Genomic DNA, 15716 nt, shown 5'->3' on the forward strand with positions numbered 1-15716 from the left:
TTTTTAGTCTTAAAGTTCAAAAGGCTTCCGCAGCCTGGCCTTGTCATTGTTAACGCGGGATCCACTGTGATTGGCTAAAGCTGTAGTGGTCTCCCTACCTGAGATAATTAGGCGAAGCTAAATAAATTTTAATTAATATCCTTTTTTCGCCCAGCTTTACGCAAACAGGAGTGTCTTGAGCTTTGCTAAGGTGGTCATTTGATCTTAGCGACTGAGAGGCACTACTAATCAGGAGCAAGCAATATTTCAGAACCTGTCGACAAACCTTTTTGAGGTCACTGTCTCGCTCACCTCTTCAATCAATCCAGAAATTGACATCATAGAGGAAATTGATTGTCTTGTGCAACGTAAACGGAGAACGAGACAGAAAAGAAACATCCCTGTCGCAGTAGTGTTAGCCTTGCGAACAAATATCTGGGTTTCTATATGACTAAACCCAGCATTTCGTAAAACAATGCGCGATTTTAACGTTGCTCAAAGATATGTTTAGGTTTATTTATTTGGATAAAACCTGAAGTTCCTCCTTTGTTTCAATGCAACTTGTGCTTCTATTGTGCGCAGAAACCTAAATGGATAAAATTGGTCGTGAAGTGTTGACACTTAATATCTCTAATTCCGCGACATAATATAGCTTCCCAGCGTGGAGGACCATAAAGATGTTTGTTAGTAACAGATTGACTCAGCATAAAATCTGTTATTTGATAACTTTCTCAGTTCTCCTCACCCGTCTACATTGCCAAGTACTAAATTTAAAAGGAAAATTTATGTGGCAGTCATCATGGCTGTGAGGTTAGCTTACTTTGGCCTTAGCTAAATTATTCATTTTATACTCAATTTCGAGCGGGACTGACTCGTACATGTCGAAATCTGACTTGTCGAATTGTCGTGATATGATAGCAGCTGGCTACGAAAAATTTTGCAACTGTTCATGGTAGATAGTATCGAGTTTTTTGTAAAAGGGTAGACAAAAATGTCAATTGATCGCTTAGCTTTTCTTCACGTCAGTCAGGAATTAGACAAATGACTTCAAATCCTTCGATTCCATACAATTACAACTCCGTATCTTGCGTGTTTCATACATCTTGCATTAATAGGAGAAAAATGCCTTCCAACTTTCTAGAGACACTTCTCTGATTTTTTCATTTTAACGTAAACTCATGTGTGATTGCAAAACAGAAAAGAGACCCAGAAAATTTAAAACTTTTTTAATGATAGAGATAACAATGTCCTAATTGGGTTGGAATTTGTTATGGAGACAAAAGCATCTGTTCTGTTTGCTAGCCAACCTGGTACAATGCATGTTTACAAATCGTTATCAGTTTTTAGATTTAAGATATTGCCTGCTCATGGTACAGGTGAAAGTGAAAAGTAGAGAAACGTGTGTGGTTGAAAAATAGCTTACACATTATTAATTAAACACGAACCAGTAGCCTTGAAATGCGTTATTTCGAAACTTATACTTTCATACTATATGCAACCCAATCTGCCAAAAAAGTACAGTATCGTCATATTAACGATTTCTAGTAGAATGTAATTTATACTGAAATATACCATTAAGAAAAACGTTTTGAATATCTCATTTTTTTATCAAGCTATAATCTTCTGTCATTGATCTTTCGACCTCTCCCAAATTTCTGAGATTTGGGGGCTGCTATATAAGGGTTTTTTTTGCACTGATTACGACACTCTTGTCCTGAGCTGTTTGCAGAAAAGAAGGTACGTTCGTTTGCGTCTCTCCTCGGAACAGAAACACCATGGCAAACAGACCAAAGGGATTCGGAATGTCTGCGGATTTAGCTCGCAAGGTAATAGGTTTTATTATATTATAAACCCAAGTGTTTCAAAGAGCGGACAGACGCGGGGTATTTTGAAGAGAGTCATAGGTACCAAAGCACCTCACTGTGCTGCTACGACCGTTGCACTCTGTCGGCAAGATGATGCAAATAAATGCTTTTGATAGCGTCAATTTTCTTTAATGGTTACATAAAAGTAGCCTTTTCGCCAAGATTAACGATTCAAAATGATTAGCAAAGTTTTAAATTGAAATGGTTTCTCAGTTTGTTTTGTATCAGCTCCACCACCCCTCCCGCATCGTCTGGAGTCTTTTTTTGTAAGGAAATTCGCACTTTCGTTGGCAGTTTTGGTTGCAAATCATTGGTGTAAGTCACCTTATTGTCGTTACAGTGATGTTTTTGCTTTCTTGACTTAAATCAAGACTTGTCCTTTAAACAGACATTTTCTGCGAACTTGAGAAGCGAACTCTCGCGAATGAAGCAATGCAATCGTTGTCGTAGTTTTATCAGACCTATTTTTGAACATAGACATAAAAAGGTGGAAATTCTTTTATATGAGTTAAGTAATAGTGCAAAATCGAAAAACAAAGCATTGCAGTAATGATACTATAAGGTGACAGACCTCAGAAAAATACCAACAGAGATTTTTTATTGAGGTCAATGGGCGGGTCACACAAGGAACTATTTGGTAAAGCACGCTGAAAGCGCTGATGTGTTGGGGCTAACGGAACCTCTCGTACCACTATAACCAGTTAAGTACCTCTCAATACCATTATAATCAGCTAAATTTTCGAAATTTTGTTCAGACACGGACGACGAGGGTTACCGATTAGTACACGAAGGTGCACTGAACGAAAAGCAAATTCCTTGGACAATATTTTCGTTCCGCCGCACGCTAAAGCTTTAATAACAAAAAACATCACAAAGCACACGAGATAACCAAAAAGTTATTTCACTAACGAGCAACACTGCACCTCTTAAAATTCGATCCCCTTCGTCAAGCAAGGAATTGCTTCTTTTTCTCTCTTCTTTAAAGTATGCAAATTTTATAGAAGAAAAGAGAAGCCTCTTGGTTTGCTTTACATTCAGCAATTAATGGATCAATACAATCGTGATTATTCATTTGTTGCGTCTCAACAATGCGAGGTCTAACTCGCCTGGCCCCACAGGACTCGAGGGACTGGGTAATAAATTTTTCGTCCCTCTCCCTTTTTCTCTCCTACACGAGATGGCTGATGAACGGGAGCCCTCAGCTTTTCCCGGTATTTTTGTTGCACAATTCAATCAATTGTTTTGAGGAATACTGAACTATCCGTGGAAGCTGTTTGGAGGTACTGGTCCGTGATGTTGTAAGCTTAACCCCTCAACTCCTAACATGTGGTTGCTAATTCTCCCTTCTAGCTGAATCACATTTTCTTGTAAATAAGTTACAAGAATTTCGTGTTAGATCAAGATAACAACCTCAACCTGATAAGTCTGATTGTTCTCCTCATCTTTTTTGATAGACAATGTTTGGATATTATAGGGAGAATTTGCATGTTAATCGCTTCTGGCGGTTGAAGGGTTAATATTTATCGGCAGATCTTGTACTCCCTTCAGGAATCTTAAGGTTTTCGTTTTTTCTTGGCAGGCTGCAGCCAAGTATGACAGTCAACAAGAAGCAAATGCTATTGAGTGGATTGAAGCTGTTTTGGGTAGAAATGTGTTTGGTGGTAAATGTGGGCAAGATCATGTTCATGAGGTGTTGAAGGATGGAACAGTCCTTGTCGAGTTAGTATTGTAGTTTACCAGGATTTTTTTTATGCCAATGGTTCCAAGCTTGGGAATGGTATTAAATCCTTCATTAACCTTTTACCCTCCAATATCTGTATTCATATTCTCCATACTGTCCTTCTACATTTTCTATGATACTGAAAAGGAGAATTTGTTTGAGGATCAGGAGCTCTCCAAATTAGTGATCATTTCCTGTATTTTAATGACCTTGATGTTTGATTCAAGGATGATACTGTAAAGAGAAATTAGAAGCTGATCACTCTTAGGGGTTAGACTTACCTTAATTGAAATATTTTCCCAAATTTAAGGTGGAAATTGTTGATTATGTACCAGGTTGAGAGCATACTAGAATCCAATGTTTTTTTCTTGCAGACTGGCTAATGCACTTCGCTCTGCAGACCCTTGTAATAGCCTAGGCTGTGCAGTGAAGGGTAATACAAGTACTGCTCCCTTCAAACAGGTTTGTTGAGATGTTAGTTAAGATCTAACTAGAGCATGAATTACTTTGTAACTATTTAAAGGTAGAAAACAGAATCTTCAGGATATGTGCCTTTTCTGAATCTGGAAAAAAGATTATTTGATTTCAATAAATGGCCCCTCAACAAAGCTAACTGCTTCAAGCTTAACAAGCTCTTCAGGTGGACATTTGTCATTCTCATAGGCCCAATCTCTCATGGAACATTAGAGGGCTATTACAACTGCCATGTTTGAGTTTGCAAGCAATTTTGAAAGTGCTCAGTTGTTCAAAGGCTGATTAGTACCAACCCAGGGTTAAATCTTAATCAGGATTTTGGATTATTTTCTCTACTTTTTTTTTGAGAATCCAATCATTAAATTGTAGACAAAAAGAATTATTCTGAATTCTCTTTTAGGCATTAAGATCTGAAATCAGATTTCACACTAACTCTTATTTATCTTAACTCAGCTTTTAAAAACTGGCATAGTACTTTATCCAGAGTTGTCTGCTGTGATTTTCAGATTTTCACCCATCCCCTTTTTTCCTTTCACTGATCCAATAAAAGTTGATGGTTGCCTTGAATTGGGGAGGGGAGGGGAGGGGGAGGGTCAAAGGAATTCATCAGCCATGGGATTAGTTTTTTTTTCTGGGAACAGTAGGCTGGACACAAAAAAACACCCTGGATACCCTAGCACCCACCTTCCATTTCAATTAACTGAGGTAGTGGTAAATATATTGATTTTTCTTCTAGATGGAAAATATTGCAAATTATCTAAGTTTCTGCTCAAAGATGTTGGGAGTAGAGGCTTCTGATTGCTTTCAGACTGTAGACCTGTATGAAAAGCAAAACATGGATAATGTAAGATGTTTTATTTCATAACAAGTTGTTATCATTTTATTTACTTAGAATAGTTAACAATTATTCACCAATTAAGTGGCAGTGAATAGTGGTGGATATTTACCAACACATAAGTGAATAACCATTTTAGTATATTATACATAGATAGCAAAAATGTTGTTCCTTTCTTTCTAAAACAAGTGGAAATGAAATTGTTGATGCAAAATTTTGTCTCTTCGCTTGCTTGGAGAGGAATTGTACTTGCTATTCACCTTAATTAAAACCAGCCAATCAGCAGGTATAAAAAGCACTAATCACCTGTGTGGTGTATACTAGTATTGGATATGTCTAATGCAAGCCAGAAAATGTGATTAAGGATCTAACATCTAGGCTTACTTACCTAGTTGACTTATGGGTACCTTAAATTATTCCTTATTGAGATTGATCAGTACAGGTATCAATATGATAAGGCTTATGCTTCAGATTAATGTTACTACCATGGCAACTTTTTATCTAATGACCATCAGATATATTTCAATCACTAGCTGACAAAAGTGGGATATTTGATAGGACCTGTATGGGGTTAGGACTGAGGCAACTTTCAAAATATTATGTACCACAAGGAATGCTCAAAAATTTGTGGTTAATTAAACAGATTTTTTCATACTGATGTCACAACAATCAGTCAGAGAAATATTTGCCATTCAGGCTTTATGCTCACGACAGCTAAAAGCATGTGTAATATTCATTTACTTCCAGTACCGGTACATGGCTTGTTTAGTGTTTTTATTACAACACAGAACAACATAAAACAAGTACTTAATACCTCAATTAGTTTTTATATTTTAATCAACCAGAATCAACCCTTTACTGTTTAGTACTGTTTTCTATACGTTTCCTAAGGTGCTGACAAGGAGAATTTGTTTATCAATCGAGAGAATGTGTAGTTGGTGATCATATCCCCAATTCTCATGACCTTACTGGGTGATGCAGGGGTTACACTGTTGGGAGAAGCTAGATGTTATTTACTCTCAGGGGTTAAAATTTTTAAGGAGATCATAATTTTTTTTGCAGGTCATTAAGCAGATAAATGCAGTTGGACGTAAGGTAACATAAAAATATTATTCCATATTTTTCAGTTATTGGGAGATATGAATTCTTTATGATCAGTGATAAATTAAACAGTCAGCTTGTTGAAGGATTTTTGTCACTTGATTGCTATGGTTATTCTTGCATTCTTATTCACTCATCAATATGAAGTTTATCAGACTGCATTCTACTGATCACTTTTAGGATAGAAAAATAATGCAAAGCAAAAATCCAAGATTATTTAGGAGTGATTTTAATTTTTTAAATTTTGTGATAATGAAGGCTGATGCATCTAAGTTGTAACATCTAGTGAAACATCTCAGTTAAACCTATACTTTTACTCACTCATTCAATCATGTGTACCCTGGGCAGGCTCAAGCAAAAGGTTTAAGTGTTCACCCATTAGGACCCAAGGAGGCCACTGAAAACAAACGTGAATTCACAGAAGAGCAACTCAAGGAGGGAAAGAATGTCATTGGAATTCAAATGGGAACCAACAAACTTGCCTCGCAAGCTGGAGAGCATTTTGGCCGTCCCAGGCAGGTTGCTGGGCATGATGCCTATAATTAAGATTCTGGCAGAAACTTTACTAAAAGGACAATCATGGCTGGCTTTGAAACTTTTAATTTTGGTTGAGTAAATTTAACTAATCTGTGGAGATAAGAGATAAAGATAAAAGACTACAAATTATTGTTTACTTTCAATGAAACTAGATTGATGTTGTTACATGTTATGCTGCTTTCTTCTGTTTTAAACTTTATCTAAGTTGTTTTAACTCAAAGTTAGAATGAGTAAAACGTAACTGATGTGTTTTTCAAATTAGGTAAACTCAATGTTAACTGATCATTACAACTGCATGATTATTGTTTATCATTCTTACGAACTAGCTATAGTTCTGTCTAGATTTTATTAGCAGTCATTTTATACAAGATTTTGATTGTGTTGATTCTGAAATGTAATATCTTATGTGGCTTTCAAAAGTGTTGGCAAGTGGCATTTTATTGTTTATGATAGTCTTAAACCCAACCTTTTAACTCCCAGAAGTGACTTACATAAAACTTCTCTACATAATATCCAGACATTGTCTAGCAAACAGCTGACAAGAGTTCTCAAACTTATCAGGTAGAGGTTTTTATCTTGATATAAAACCAAATTCTTATAACTGATATACAGGGAAATTTGTAGCAACCACAGGGGAGAATTAACAATGAGATCCTAGGTGTTTAAGGATAACTTTTGCCATTTGGTGAAAGTTACAATTTTTTACCCACTTTACATTGTTCAATTTTTATTTTAAATTTGTACTTTGGTCAAAGGTCTTGAAATTCTTTTGAACAGATCTTTTTATACACAGATTTCTTTTCTTCCTGAAAATACCAGATGCTATGTAAGATGAGTTAGGGAATTTGAGAAATTAATAATAGTTTATCATTCAGGTTTTGTGATACACTGAGTAAACATGCAAGGTTAAAAGAATCAAGATATTAAAAAACACTAATGGTAAAATTGCTGTGATCAAGACAAAATTACTCCTCACAATATCAACAGTATATCAGGTAGGCAAGTGATGAGAATAGAGAAAAATATCAAGTAGTAGATTATAAGTTGATCCAATACAAACTTCTCAGAACTAACCTTTAAAGAATGATATGAGAGACGTTAAGGAGAATTACTAGTGAGATCTTGGGGGTGAACTGGTTAAACACAAGGGCACCATATTTTGGATCAGGAGATTAAGATTGGATAAGGTAGTGGGTTGATAATTATAATAATAAGAGTACTGGTATTTAAAAATTTGCTGATAGGGTTAGCTGTTAAGAAAAGGCCATTGCCAAATTCAAAGGAGGTCATGATAAATTTAGCTGGTGTACCCAACCAAGAATAGTTAGGATACTTGTCAAAACAAACCAAGTACATGTACTGTTAAGTTTTCAGAAATAAATTTAGTATAAAGTTAAATAAAGTGCTTTTGTACACCAATTTTTTGTGGGTCGATCTAGTTAGGGTATCAACTCCACTAGAATCACTTGTCCAATTCTACACTCAGTTATAAGAGCAGCTCATGAATCACTTATTCAACCAATTTTTGGTAAGTTCATTTTTTATATTCATTTCAACAGTGTTAGCTTGCTATTTTGTTTAATTTTATTTAAGTGTACATGCTCTATGACTTAACAAAAGAAGACCCTCAAAACTTGTAAAGGGCTGGGGTGGTTAAACTGAAAACATGGTACAGAAATTGAGAATCAAAGACTTGTGTAGAGGTTATGACAAGAGGTATTCAAACATTAAACCATGCATAGGTTGATTCACATAGAAATGAATTATAGGGAATTTATCATGGAATGGATAATTCCAGTAAATTAAGGGATGTTTGGAATTGGGTAGTTAATAACAGCAGTTGGAAGACTTGTGCAGGTTGCTGAAAAGAAATTGTTGTTTTGCTTGGCTGAATTTTTTGTAATACTACTTATATACTTCCTTGTCACATTCATGTGATCACAACTGACAATTGTACTTTATGTTGGATTTCTGAACAGCTTTTTGATATCAAAGCAAATTTATAATCTGCACATTTGTATTTTATCTCCTCAGGCTGTAGTGAAGGGCTTAACAGTCCCTTGTCTGGGCTCAAAGAGGCTCAAGCTAACATGCGGGAATTTACAGAGGAGCAGCTCAAGCTGGGCCAGAATGTTATAGGCCTCCAGATGGGATCCAATAAAGGTGCCTCACAGTCAGGTGACCATTATGGTCGTGCAAGGCAGATTGCTGGTGACGCAGCGTATAATTAATGGGCCATGGAACCATGGAAAGCAGTGACAGAAATCAATCTTGGACTCCTCGTTTGTTGGTAGAATATTCAATAACAGTAGGTAATAGGTAATCTTTGACGTATAAAGGACAGAATATGGGCATGATGTATCTCAAGTTACCACTTCCTGTTCTGACTAAGAACAAATATCTGATAAGCTTCAAGAACCTCACCAAATTTCATATAACTTTCAAGTATATTGGCAAATATTCAAGAAAGATTATTGGTTTGTCAAGTCAGCTTTATAGAACTTACAAGGCAAGTTTGATTCCTGCCCTCTGATCATTGTAGTGCGATGAAAATTCTCTCTTCTACAAGTGCATTCATGATCCTTTTTAGGAGAGGACCTGCTGTGCTCTGAAATCAAGCCAGAACTTTCTAGAGATTTAAATTTAGTACAACTACTCAGATGCTTATAGAGCACACTGATAACAATAATATAATTTGCTCTAATCACCCTACCTGAGTTACCGCAGTATAGAAGCTTTCTATTGGTTAATTGCTGATACAAAAATCTGAGTAGAGTGGTGATGAATCACATCAATTATTCAAAGAAAATAAGAAAAATAACTGACAACAATTATGTAAAGGATTCTTGAGGAATCATTTCTGACATCAGTATTTTTTCGCTCTGTTCATGTGGGTTGGTGTCTTCCTATTTGGCTAGAATTCTTGAAGCGATTTGCATTGTAGAGGAAATTTTTGAATTGTAGCAATCTATGGTGGTTTTAAGGTAGGAATTTAAAGAATTTTTTTCCCCTAATATGGTCATGTCTGAAATTATGGGAATTTTTATCTTGTAGGATTACATCTTAATGATAATTATTACCAAGTGGATGTAACAAACTAACACACCCTCATCAGTGCAGGAGAAAAATAAAGGTTCGTGAAAAAATGGCTTTGTTGGTTCAATGAATTTTCATGTGACTGTCATCACTTTCAGCAATTTGCCTATTGATCAACACACCTCTGAAGGTCCATAAATTAAATCGTTATTACTGAGTTTAGTTCGGCTATTTCGGTTTATTTGTTATACCTATTTTTGGAGGAAGTCTTGGAATTGAAGCGATCTGTTGAGTTCCCTTTCTAGATCCTTCCTTCACATTTAAGAATATCTAACGGAAATGTCTGAAATGTATGGCACGATGATTGAGGCGTAGCAGCATAGTCTGATGACGTAACGGCGTAATTTGGGAGTCAATTTACGCTTTCGCCTAATATAAAGCCACCAGTTTGATCACAGAGTAATTCTGCCAAGCGTTTAACTCAACTTCTTTGTCAGACGTTGCTTGTTGAGGAACTCACTAGAATGGCTTCTCGACCTAAAGGATTTGGTATGACGGCTGAACTGGCGCGAAAGGTAAATGCTGGAAACTATTGAACTGATCGATGTTCATTTTGCTCAGGCGTAGTTCCATTTTACAATTTTGGTTTCGACTCTCCTATTTTGAAGGATGCTAATCCTTTGTAATGTCAAATTTCCCTTATTCGAAGATAGTTTCTTTCCAGCGAGACATAGAAGTGATGGTTGTTGAATTTCGGTGAAAACCTCCCCGGTTCAGCTGTTGTCTGCGGTTTATTGCTCGATTAAATAGTTCAGAGGTTTGGGCGCGGTGATGGCGAATTTGCGGACGTTCACTTCAAATTGTATTTTTGCATTTATGGTTGGATTCCATTGTGGATTCGTAGATAAAAACTATCTTGATAGCGTTTAATTTTTTTCAAGGGAGGCTTTAACGTAAATGAAGTCGCGCAACGTGGTCGTAATTTTGTTACGTCCTATTTTGATGCATTATAAATAAGCGGTGGGTGACCATTGCATCGTCATGTTTGGCTTTGTGAGAAAAGGTATTGCTGATTGATTACTGCATTAATGCTTCACTAACCTCTTCGAACTTGCTCTACTGCTTTGAAAAATTCGAAATATTGATTGCAAACAGTCTTAACCCGGACGATAATTCCATTCTGTCTTTACACCCTTGTGGATAAAATTTCAATACGCGGATTTCTTCTCCTGTTGATGTTTACCCTCTTAGCTTAATTGTCAAAAACAAATGTAAGACAAAGTAAAGCGGAATTTCTTGACTGATGCAGAAACTCTCTTAAACGTTCTCGATTAGTGTATTTATTCTTGCATGCCTGAAGCAACTTTGTTTTATCTCGAACGGAATTCGACATAGTAAATTTATACGATAATGGTTTAACAGCTGTCACGACTCGTGTCACACAATTATTTCATTTGTTAGTTTATGCCTCGTAAAATCGACGAAGCAGTGAATAATTTGATTGTTAACTGTACCACCCCATCTTCCAAAATCGACTGCTTTCAGGGGTTTAATTGGGAAAAGCATCTTGTATCCGAAAAAATGAAAGAAAAATTGAATAGACAATTGTGGTTTCACAAGTCCTTCATGCATGCCAAGTTGCATGACGCAAACTTGTGATAAAAACCAATGGTAAAAGTCGCCTTTGACTCGTACATCGCTAAACATTTGCATACTAATCTTGTCCACAAACTTGACGTTATCTCCTCTCGGCGCATGATTTACATTAAAAGAAAAATATTGAAAGGCCATCCAGTTGTCCTAATCAACCATGAACAATGATTGGCTAGTTGAAGTTTTCATTTGGGAAATGAAAACAGTACGCTTTTAAGAAAGTGAAAAAAAAAACACAATGTGGCGTTTCACAACACAATTATAATCGATTAGTGGGCCGCTATAGTGTAATTGAAAGTCCATTTGATTCAAAGATGTGCCTGCTAGCCTATACTAAGGGCAAAGTGTCAGTGAGGGAAACGAGAATTGCAATTCGCCCTTTGCCCTGTATTTCTTTCTTTCTTAGTTTTTGAGAATATGATTTCATGTCAACACCTACTTGATTGGGCTGTTTGTTCTGATGGAACGTTTGCTGCATAGAGGCTTTGAAATTGAGTATCGTTAAACGAAAAATCAAGGTAATAACAGCGGAAAATCAGAAGCAACGAAAAAATTACCAGGAGCAAATCAGTACTAAGTTAAAACAAGCAAACTCTTCAAAGTGCGGGAATACGCGAACGACCAAGTCACGATTGGTGATAGTTTTGCATCTAATTGGTTGAGAAGGCATCAATAGTTTTCTGGACCAATAAATAAGCGCGGTAAAGCGAACCCAGTGTAATTTCGGATTATTTTCATAGCACTAAGGGTTAAGGAGAAAATACCTTTTAATATTTTTTAGTAGTTAAGTTTACAGGTCAAGTACATCTTCAGGGTTCTTGATTATCGGTAAGAATCTGACCAAGAGACGGTTTTAAATGAATGGGAAGGTCAAGAGTTAGGAAGAGTATTTAAAGAAAGTAAGGGCATTGGATATGCTAGAATTTGGATTTAATTTGCATAAGACACACTTATAATAAAGCCATAATAAATAATACTGAGATTTGACCTCGACACATCAAACAGCGTGAATGGTTCTCTTTTTGCGGCTTATTTTGTCGCCAATCGGCATTTTGGCTTAGTATGTTCACCAAGGGGTTTCCGCAGTAAGACGCACAGTTCACGTAAAGTAATAACTCTACCAATATGAAATAGATAGTTATGGATGCTTAAATTCTTTGGGTCAGAATATCCGAACCGCCCTATAGTGCATGTTGAACCTAAAAATAGGTTGCAGTACAGCCTTCCCTTCTTTTTTTCGTCTTCTGAATGGACTTCGCAGTCCATTGATGATCGTGTTTGAACCGGTTAGGAAGACTTAGTGTAGAGAGGGTGCATTTTCTTGTTTTATTGGATAAGTATTGGACAATACGGCCGACGAATTTCTTTAAAGGTTTTGTTCATCAAATAGTAGGTCCTGCAGTAGCATTTTTCGAAGAAAGCGTACCTGGCGCGTGCATGAAAATTCATCGGGAAGTTTCATGGTGATCTAGTCTTACAACAAGTGTGACCTTATAACAGTGACCCCGTCGCTGTATTTTCAACCGCTGATCAAAATTTAGCCAGCAATTCTATGATTCTATCTGTAGTAAAAATAAACCTCGATGTACCCCTGTAAGTGATGAGCGAGTTGGCTTCTAGCGCGAGGAAATTGGAATATTAGCGAAAAATTACTATCGTTCTAAACCTCATCACACTTAAGGCACTTGACATTGCTCATACTAATGGTATGATGAATGCGTGTTAAATGTGAACCTCGTAATGGTCCTGCTCACCGTAGAGTCTCTGTGGCTTAGAGGTAGAGCAGCGAGCGCGAAATATGAGGGTCTGAGGCTCGATTCTTCGTGAGGACGTAGACTTTTCTTTGCCTTAACCTCCGGGAAAGATGAAAAAACATTTTTCTCTATTTCTACACCGAGTTAAAAAAATTACCAACTTTCTAAACTTCACAATCTTTTTTATTGCAGAAAGACGCAAAATATGATCCAGAACTGGAAGCTCAAATAAGAACCTGGATCAATGCAGTTCTTGGTGGAGAAGTTCTTAAACCAGAGCCGGATCAGAAAGATTTCCATGAATCATTGAAGAGTGGGGATATTCTTGTCGAGTATGTTTGAAAGGATCCTATTCATTTCAGTTTTTAGCAGTTGTGCTCTTCTCTGATTTCCAAAATGTCTTTTCATTCGCAATGGATTATTCGTTGTAGGCCCTTCGAGAAGTTGAACGCGGGAAGTGGTTAATTCTCAGAGATTGATCGGAAAAAAAGCGCTGCACACCGTCTTTTGGTGGTTTTTCGCTGAAAAGTGAAACCAGCTGATGAAAGTGTACCATTTTAAGAAGTGAAGTAGTTTATATCTGGTAACAGCCCCAATGGACAGTCCATTGCGAGACAATCAACGGAAAATTTGTTTTAATCGCTTTTTCTTTTTTTATATATCATTTGCAGTCTGGCAAACGCGCTTGGTGGAAAAATAAAGAAGAATCCAAGCAAGATGGCTTTCAAAATGGTAAGTTTGTGAGAAAGTGTGAATTAAATTTCTCCGTCTGGGCAGGTTCTTTTTTGAGCATTTCACGCGGAGAAACTTGCAAATCTGAGCGCCTTTTGTTCTACACACAAGAAACTCTGGTCGTGAAAAGTAGAATTGTATCGTGCTATATTATTTATGTGAAACTCGTCCAGATTTAACGGGAAGACGGTGGTTTGCCTTAGTTTAAGGGTAGGCTAGGAATCTACCTCACTGACTGTATATGCTTTCCTTTGTAGATGGAGAAAATTGGACAATTTCTGGCTTTCTGTGATGAACTAGGAGTTCCTAAAAGTGATATATTCCAGACTGTGGACTTGTATGAAGGACAAAATATTCCTCAAGTATGTCATCTCAATTGTGAGGTTTTATGTGGAACATGGTGTTAAGTTACGTTCTGTGCACTTAATAAGTGTGCTGTGTTCTCATTACTTGCCCGTGTGATAAGTGAGCAATTAACAATTTATAACTGTATAAATGTTTGCTTATTTTTTTTTCATTAGGTCATCAGTGGACTGCATGCTTTTGCGCGGAAGGTAGGCCTAGAATACCTTTATTATTATTATCATAATTATTAGTAATGGTAATAGGAGTGAGTGGAGTCCAATTCGGTCTGTAATCGTGCGAGTGGTAGCAAGATCGGACGAGTGCGAAGCAGTCTCTTTTTTTAAGTTCAAAATTAATGAAGAAGAAACATGACGATGATAAATCTTTTTTATGTAGTATGTAAAAAGACCAGTGTTAGCTAATAAGGCATGTAGGATTTGGATTTCAAAAAAAAGTTTAAGCTTTGATTATCACCAACTACAGTATTATTGTTATTATTACTATTATTATTTTTATTATTATCGTTATGATCATTATAGTCACCAACAGTTCCTTACTTGCATTTTTCTCTAATGTAAAATTACTCAGGCTCACTCGATAGGAAAACCAGTCCCTCCGTTAGGACCTAAAGAAGCGACAGCAAACAAGCGCGAATTCACAGAGGAGCAACTCAAGGAAGGACAGAATGTGATCGGGCTCCAGATGGGTAGCAACAAAGGTGCCTCGCAGTCGGGAGACCATTTTGGCCGTCCCAGACAGGTGGCCGGGGCAAATGTCTACAAATGAGGTCCAAAACTTGTGTGTGTTCTTCAGAACATAAATTTGTCGTGGTTCATGACAAGGTTGTAATTTGTGGGAAGAACAAGATTCGGTATTTCGTGCATAAGATATATGTAGTGTATTTATACGTTGATTCAGTAATCGTTTCCACTTTGATCATTTGATACTCCTGGTTCTTAATTGTTGGCGTTGAAGAACTTTCTAGAATGATTTAGTTTTGGACAAATAAATTGCTTGGATTTGTCAGTGTTTTAAATTATTTTCTCCTGTTTTTGCAGGGGTTATCGAGTAACCTTTCGTAGAATGAAAAGCGTGACAGGGAAGTAAAATCAATGTTTTCTAAGATATGAAAAGAATAAAGAAAATCTTGTCCAAAATTTTTAACGAGATATGCGAGTGCAATCTGTGCAAGCTTTCTCATCCTCAGCCCTTTACACCTTAACATCAGTATGCATATTCTCCATACTGTTCTCTGTACTTTTACTGACGTGCTGACAAGGAGAATTTGTTTAACAATTGGAATCTGCTTTTAGTTGGTGATCATTTCCTTTATTCTCATGACCTTTATGAGCGATTTGAGGGTGATACTGTAAGGAGAAGTAAGATGTTGGTCACTCTTAGGGGGTCATAGCGTCGACCAACTTTTTTTTTTTTTACATAAAACTGTTGAGAAGACCGTCTAGAGGAGGGGGTTGAATAACTTTATGCACAAACTTTTCCCGCTCTTTGTATGTTTTTCAGTCGAGTGGACGGCCTTAAATGCTTCGGATTGATGTCAGTATCTGGGCAACTGCCCACCTACCCCTCCCCTAACCCAACAACAGTCAATTGATAACAACTTAGGGTTAATGTTGGGTTAAGGGAGGGGTAGGTGGGCAGTTGCCTAGATACTGATATTGGTTCAA

General features: G+C 36.8%; 2 protein-coding genes and 1 long non-coding RNA gene across 4 annotated transcripts; 2 read left to right on the forward strand and 1 right to left on the reverse strand.

The window, feature by feature from the left end:
• Positions 1–1634: 1634 nt before the first annotated feature.
• On the forward strand, positions 1635–9329 carry LOC113668642 (myophilin). Of its 2 annotated transcripts, XM_089213923.1 has the most exons (7): positions 1648–1805; positions 3424–3563; positions 3939–4026; positions 4775–4882; positions 5936–5968; positions 6323–6367; positions 8590–9329. In XM_089213923.1, the coding sequence occupies exons 1-7, from the start codon at positions 1755–1757 to the stop codon at positions 8740–8742; spliced, it is 618 nt and encodes a 205-aa protein (XP_089070049.1). In that variant the 5' UTR covers positions 1648–1754; the 3' UTR covers positions 8743–9329. The 2 variants fall into 2 exon arrangements, with proteins under 2 accessions (XP_089070048.1, XP_089070049.1); XM_089213922.1 differs by lacking the exon at positions 8590–9329 and having other exon boundaries at positions 1635–1805; positions 6323–7930.
• LOC149041786 (uncharacterized) lies at positions 8035–9203 on the reverse strand. The gene is made up of 2 exons (XR_016188965.1): positions 9018–9203; positions 8035–8898 (listed from the first exon to the last, which is right to left on the reverse strand). It is a non-coding gene; the product is annotated as an uncharacterized LOC149041786 (long non-coding RNA).
• On the forward strand, positions 9255–15188 carry LOC149041787 (transgelin-like). The gene is made up of 7 exons (XM_089213925.1): positions 9255–9495; positions 9566–10122; positions 13147–13286; positions 13626–13686; positions 13944–14048; positions 14208–14240; positions 14620–15188. The coding sequence occupies exons 2-7, from the start codon at positions 10072–10074 to the stop codon at positions 14815–14817; spliced, it is 588 nt and encodes a 195-aa protein (XP_089070051.1). The 5' UTR covers positions 9255–9495; positions 9566–10071; the 3' UTR covers positions 14818–15188.
• Positions 15189–15716: the final 528 nt, after the last annotated feature.

This window comes from Pocillopora damicornis, chromosome 8, assembly GCF_964200805.1.
Source record: "Pocillopora damicornis chromosome 8, jaPocDami1.2, whole genome shotgun sequence".
NCBI lineage: Eukaryota > Metazoa > Cnidaria > Anthozoa > Scleractinia > Pocilloporidae > Pocillopora > Pocillopora damicornis.

Excerpts from the sequence above, each read along its gene's own strand:
- LOC113668642 (XM_089213922.1), top strand. The coding sequence starts at position 1,755 with ATGGCAAACAGACCAAAGGGATTCGGAATGTCTGCGGATTTAGCTCGC. Across the intron at positions 1,806-3,423 it reads CTGCGGATTTAGCTCGCAAG|GCTGCAGCCAAGTATGACAG; the intron begins GTAATAGGTTTT and ends TTTTCTTGGCAG. Across the intron at positions 5,969-6,322 it reads TAAATGCAGTTGGACGTAAG|GCTCAAGCAAAAGGTTTAAG; the intron begins GTAACATAAAAA and ends TACCCTGGGCAG.
- LOC149041787 (XM_089213925.1), top strand. The coding sequence starts at position 10,072 with ATGGCTTCTCGACCTAAAGGATTTGGTATGACGGCTGAACTGGCGCGA. Across the intron at positions 13,687-13,943 it reads GCAAGATGGCTTTCAAAATG|ATGGAGAAAATTGGACAATT; the intron begins GTAAGTTTGTGA and ends TTTCCTTTGTAG. Across the intron at positions 14,241-14,619 it reads TGCATGCTTTTGCGCGGAAG|GCTCACTCGATAGGAAAACC; the intron begins GTAGGCCTAGAA and ends AAAATTACTCAG.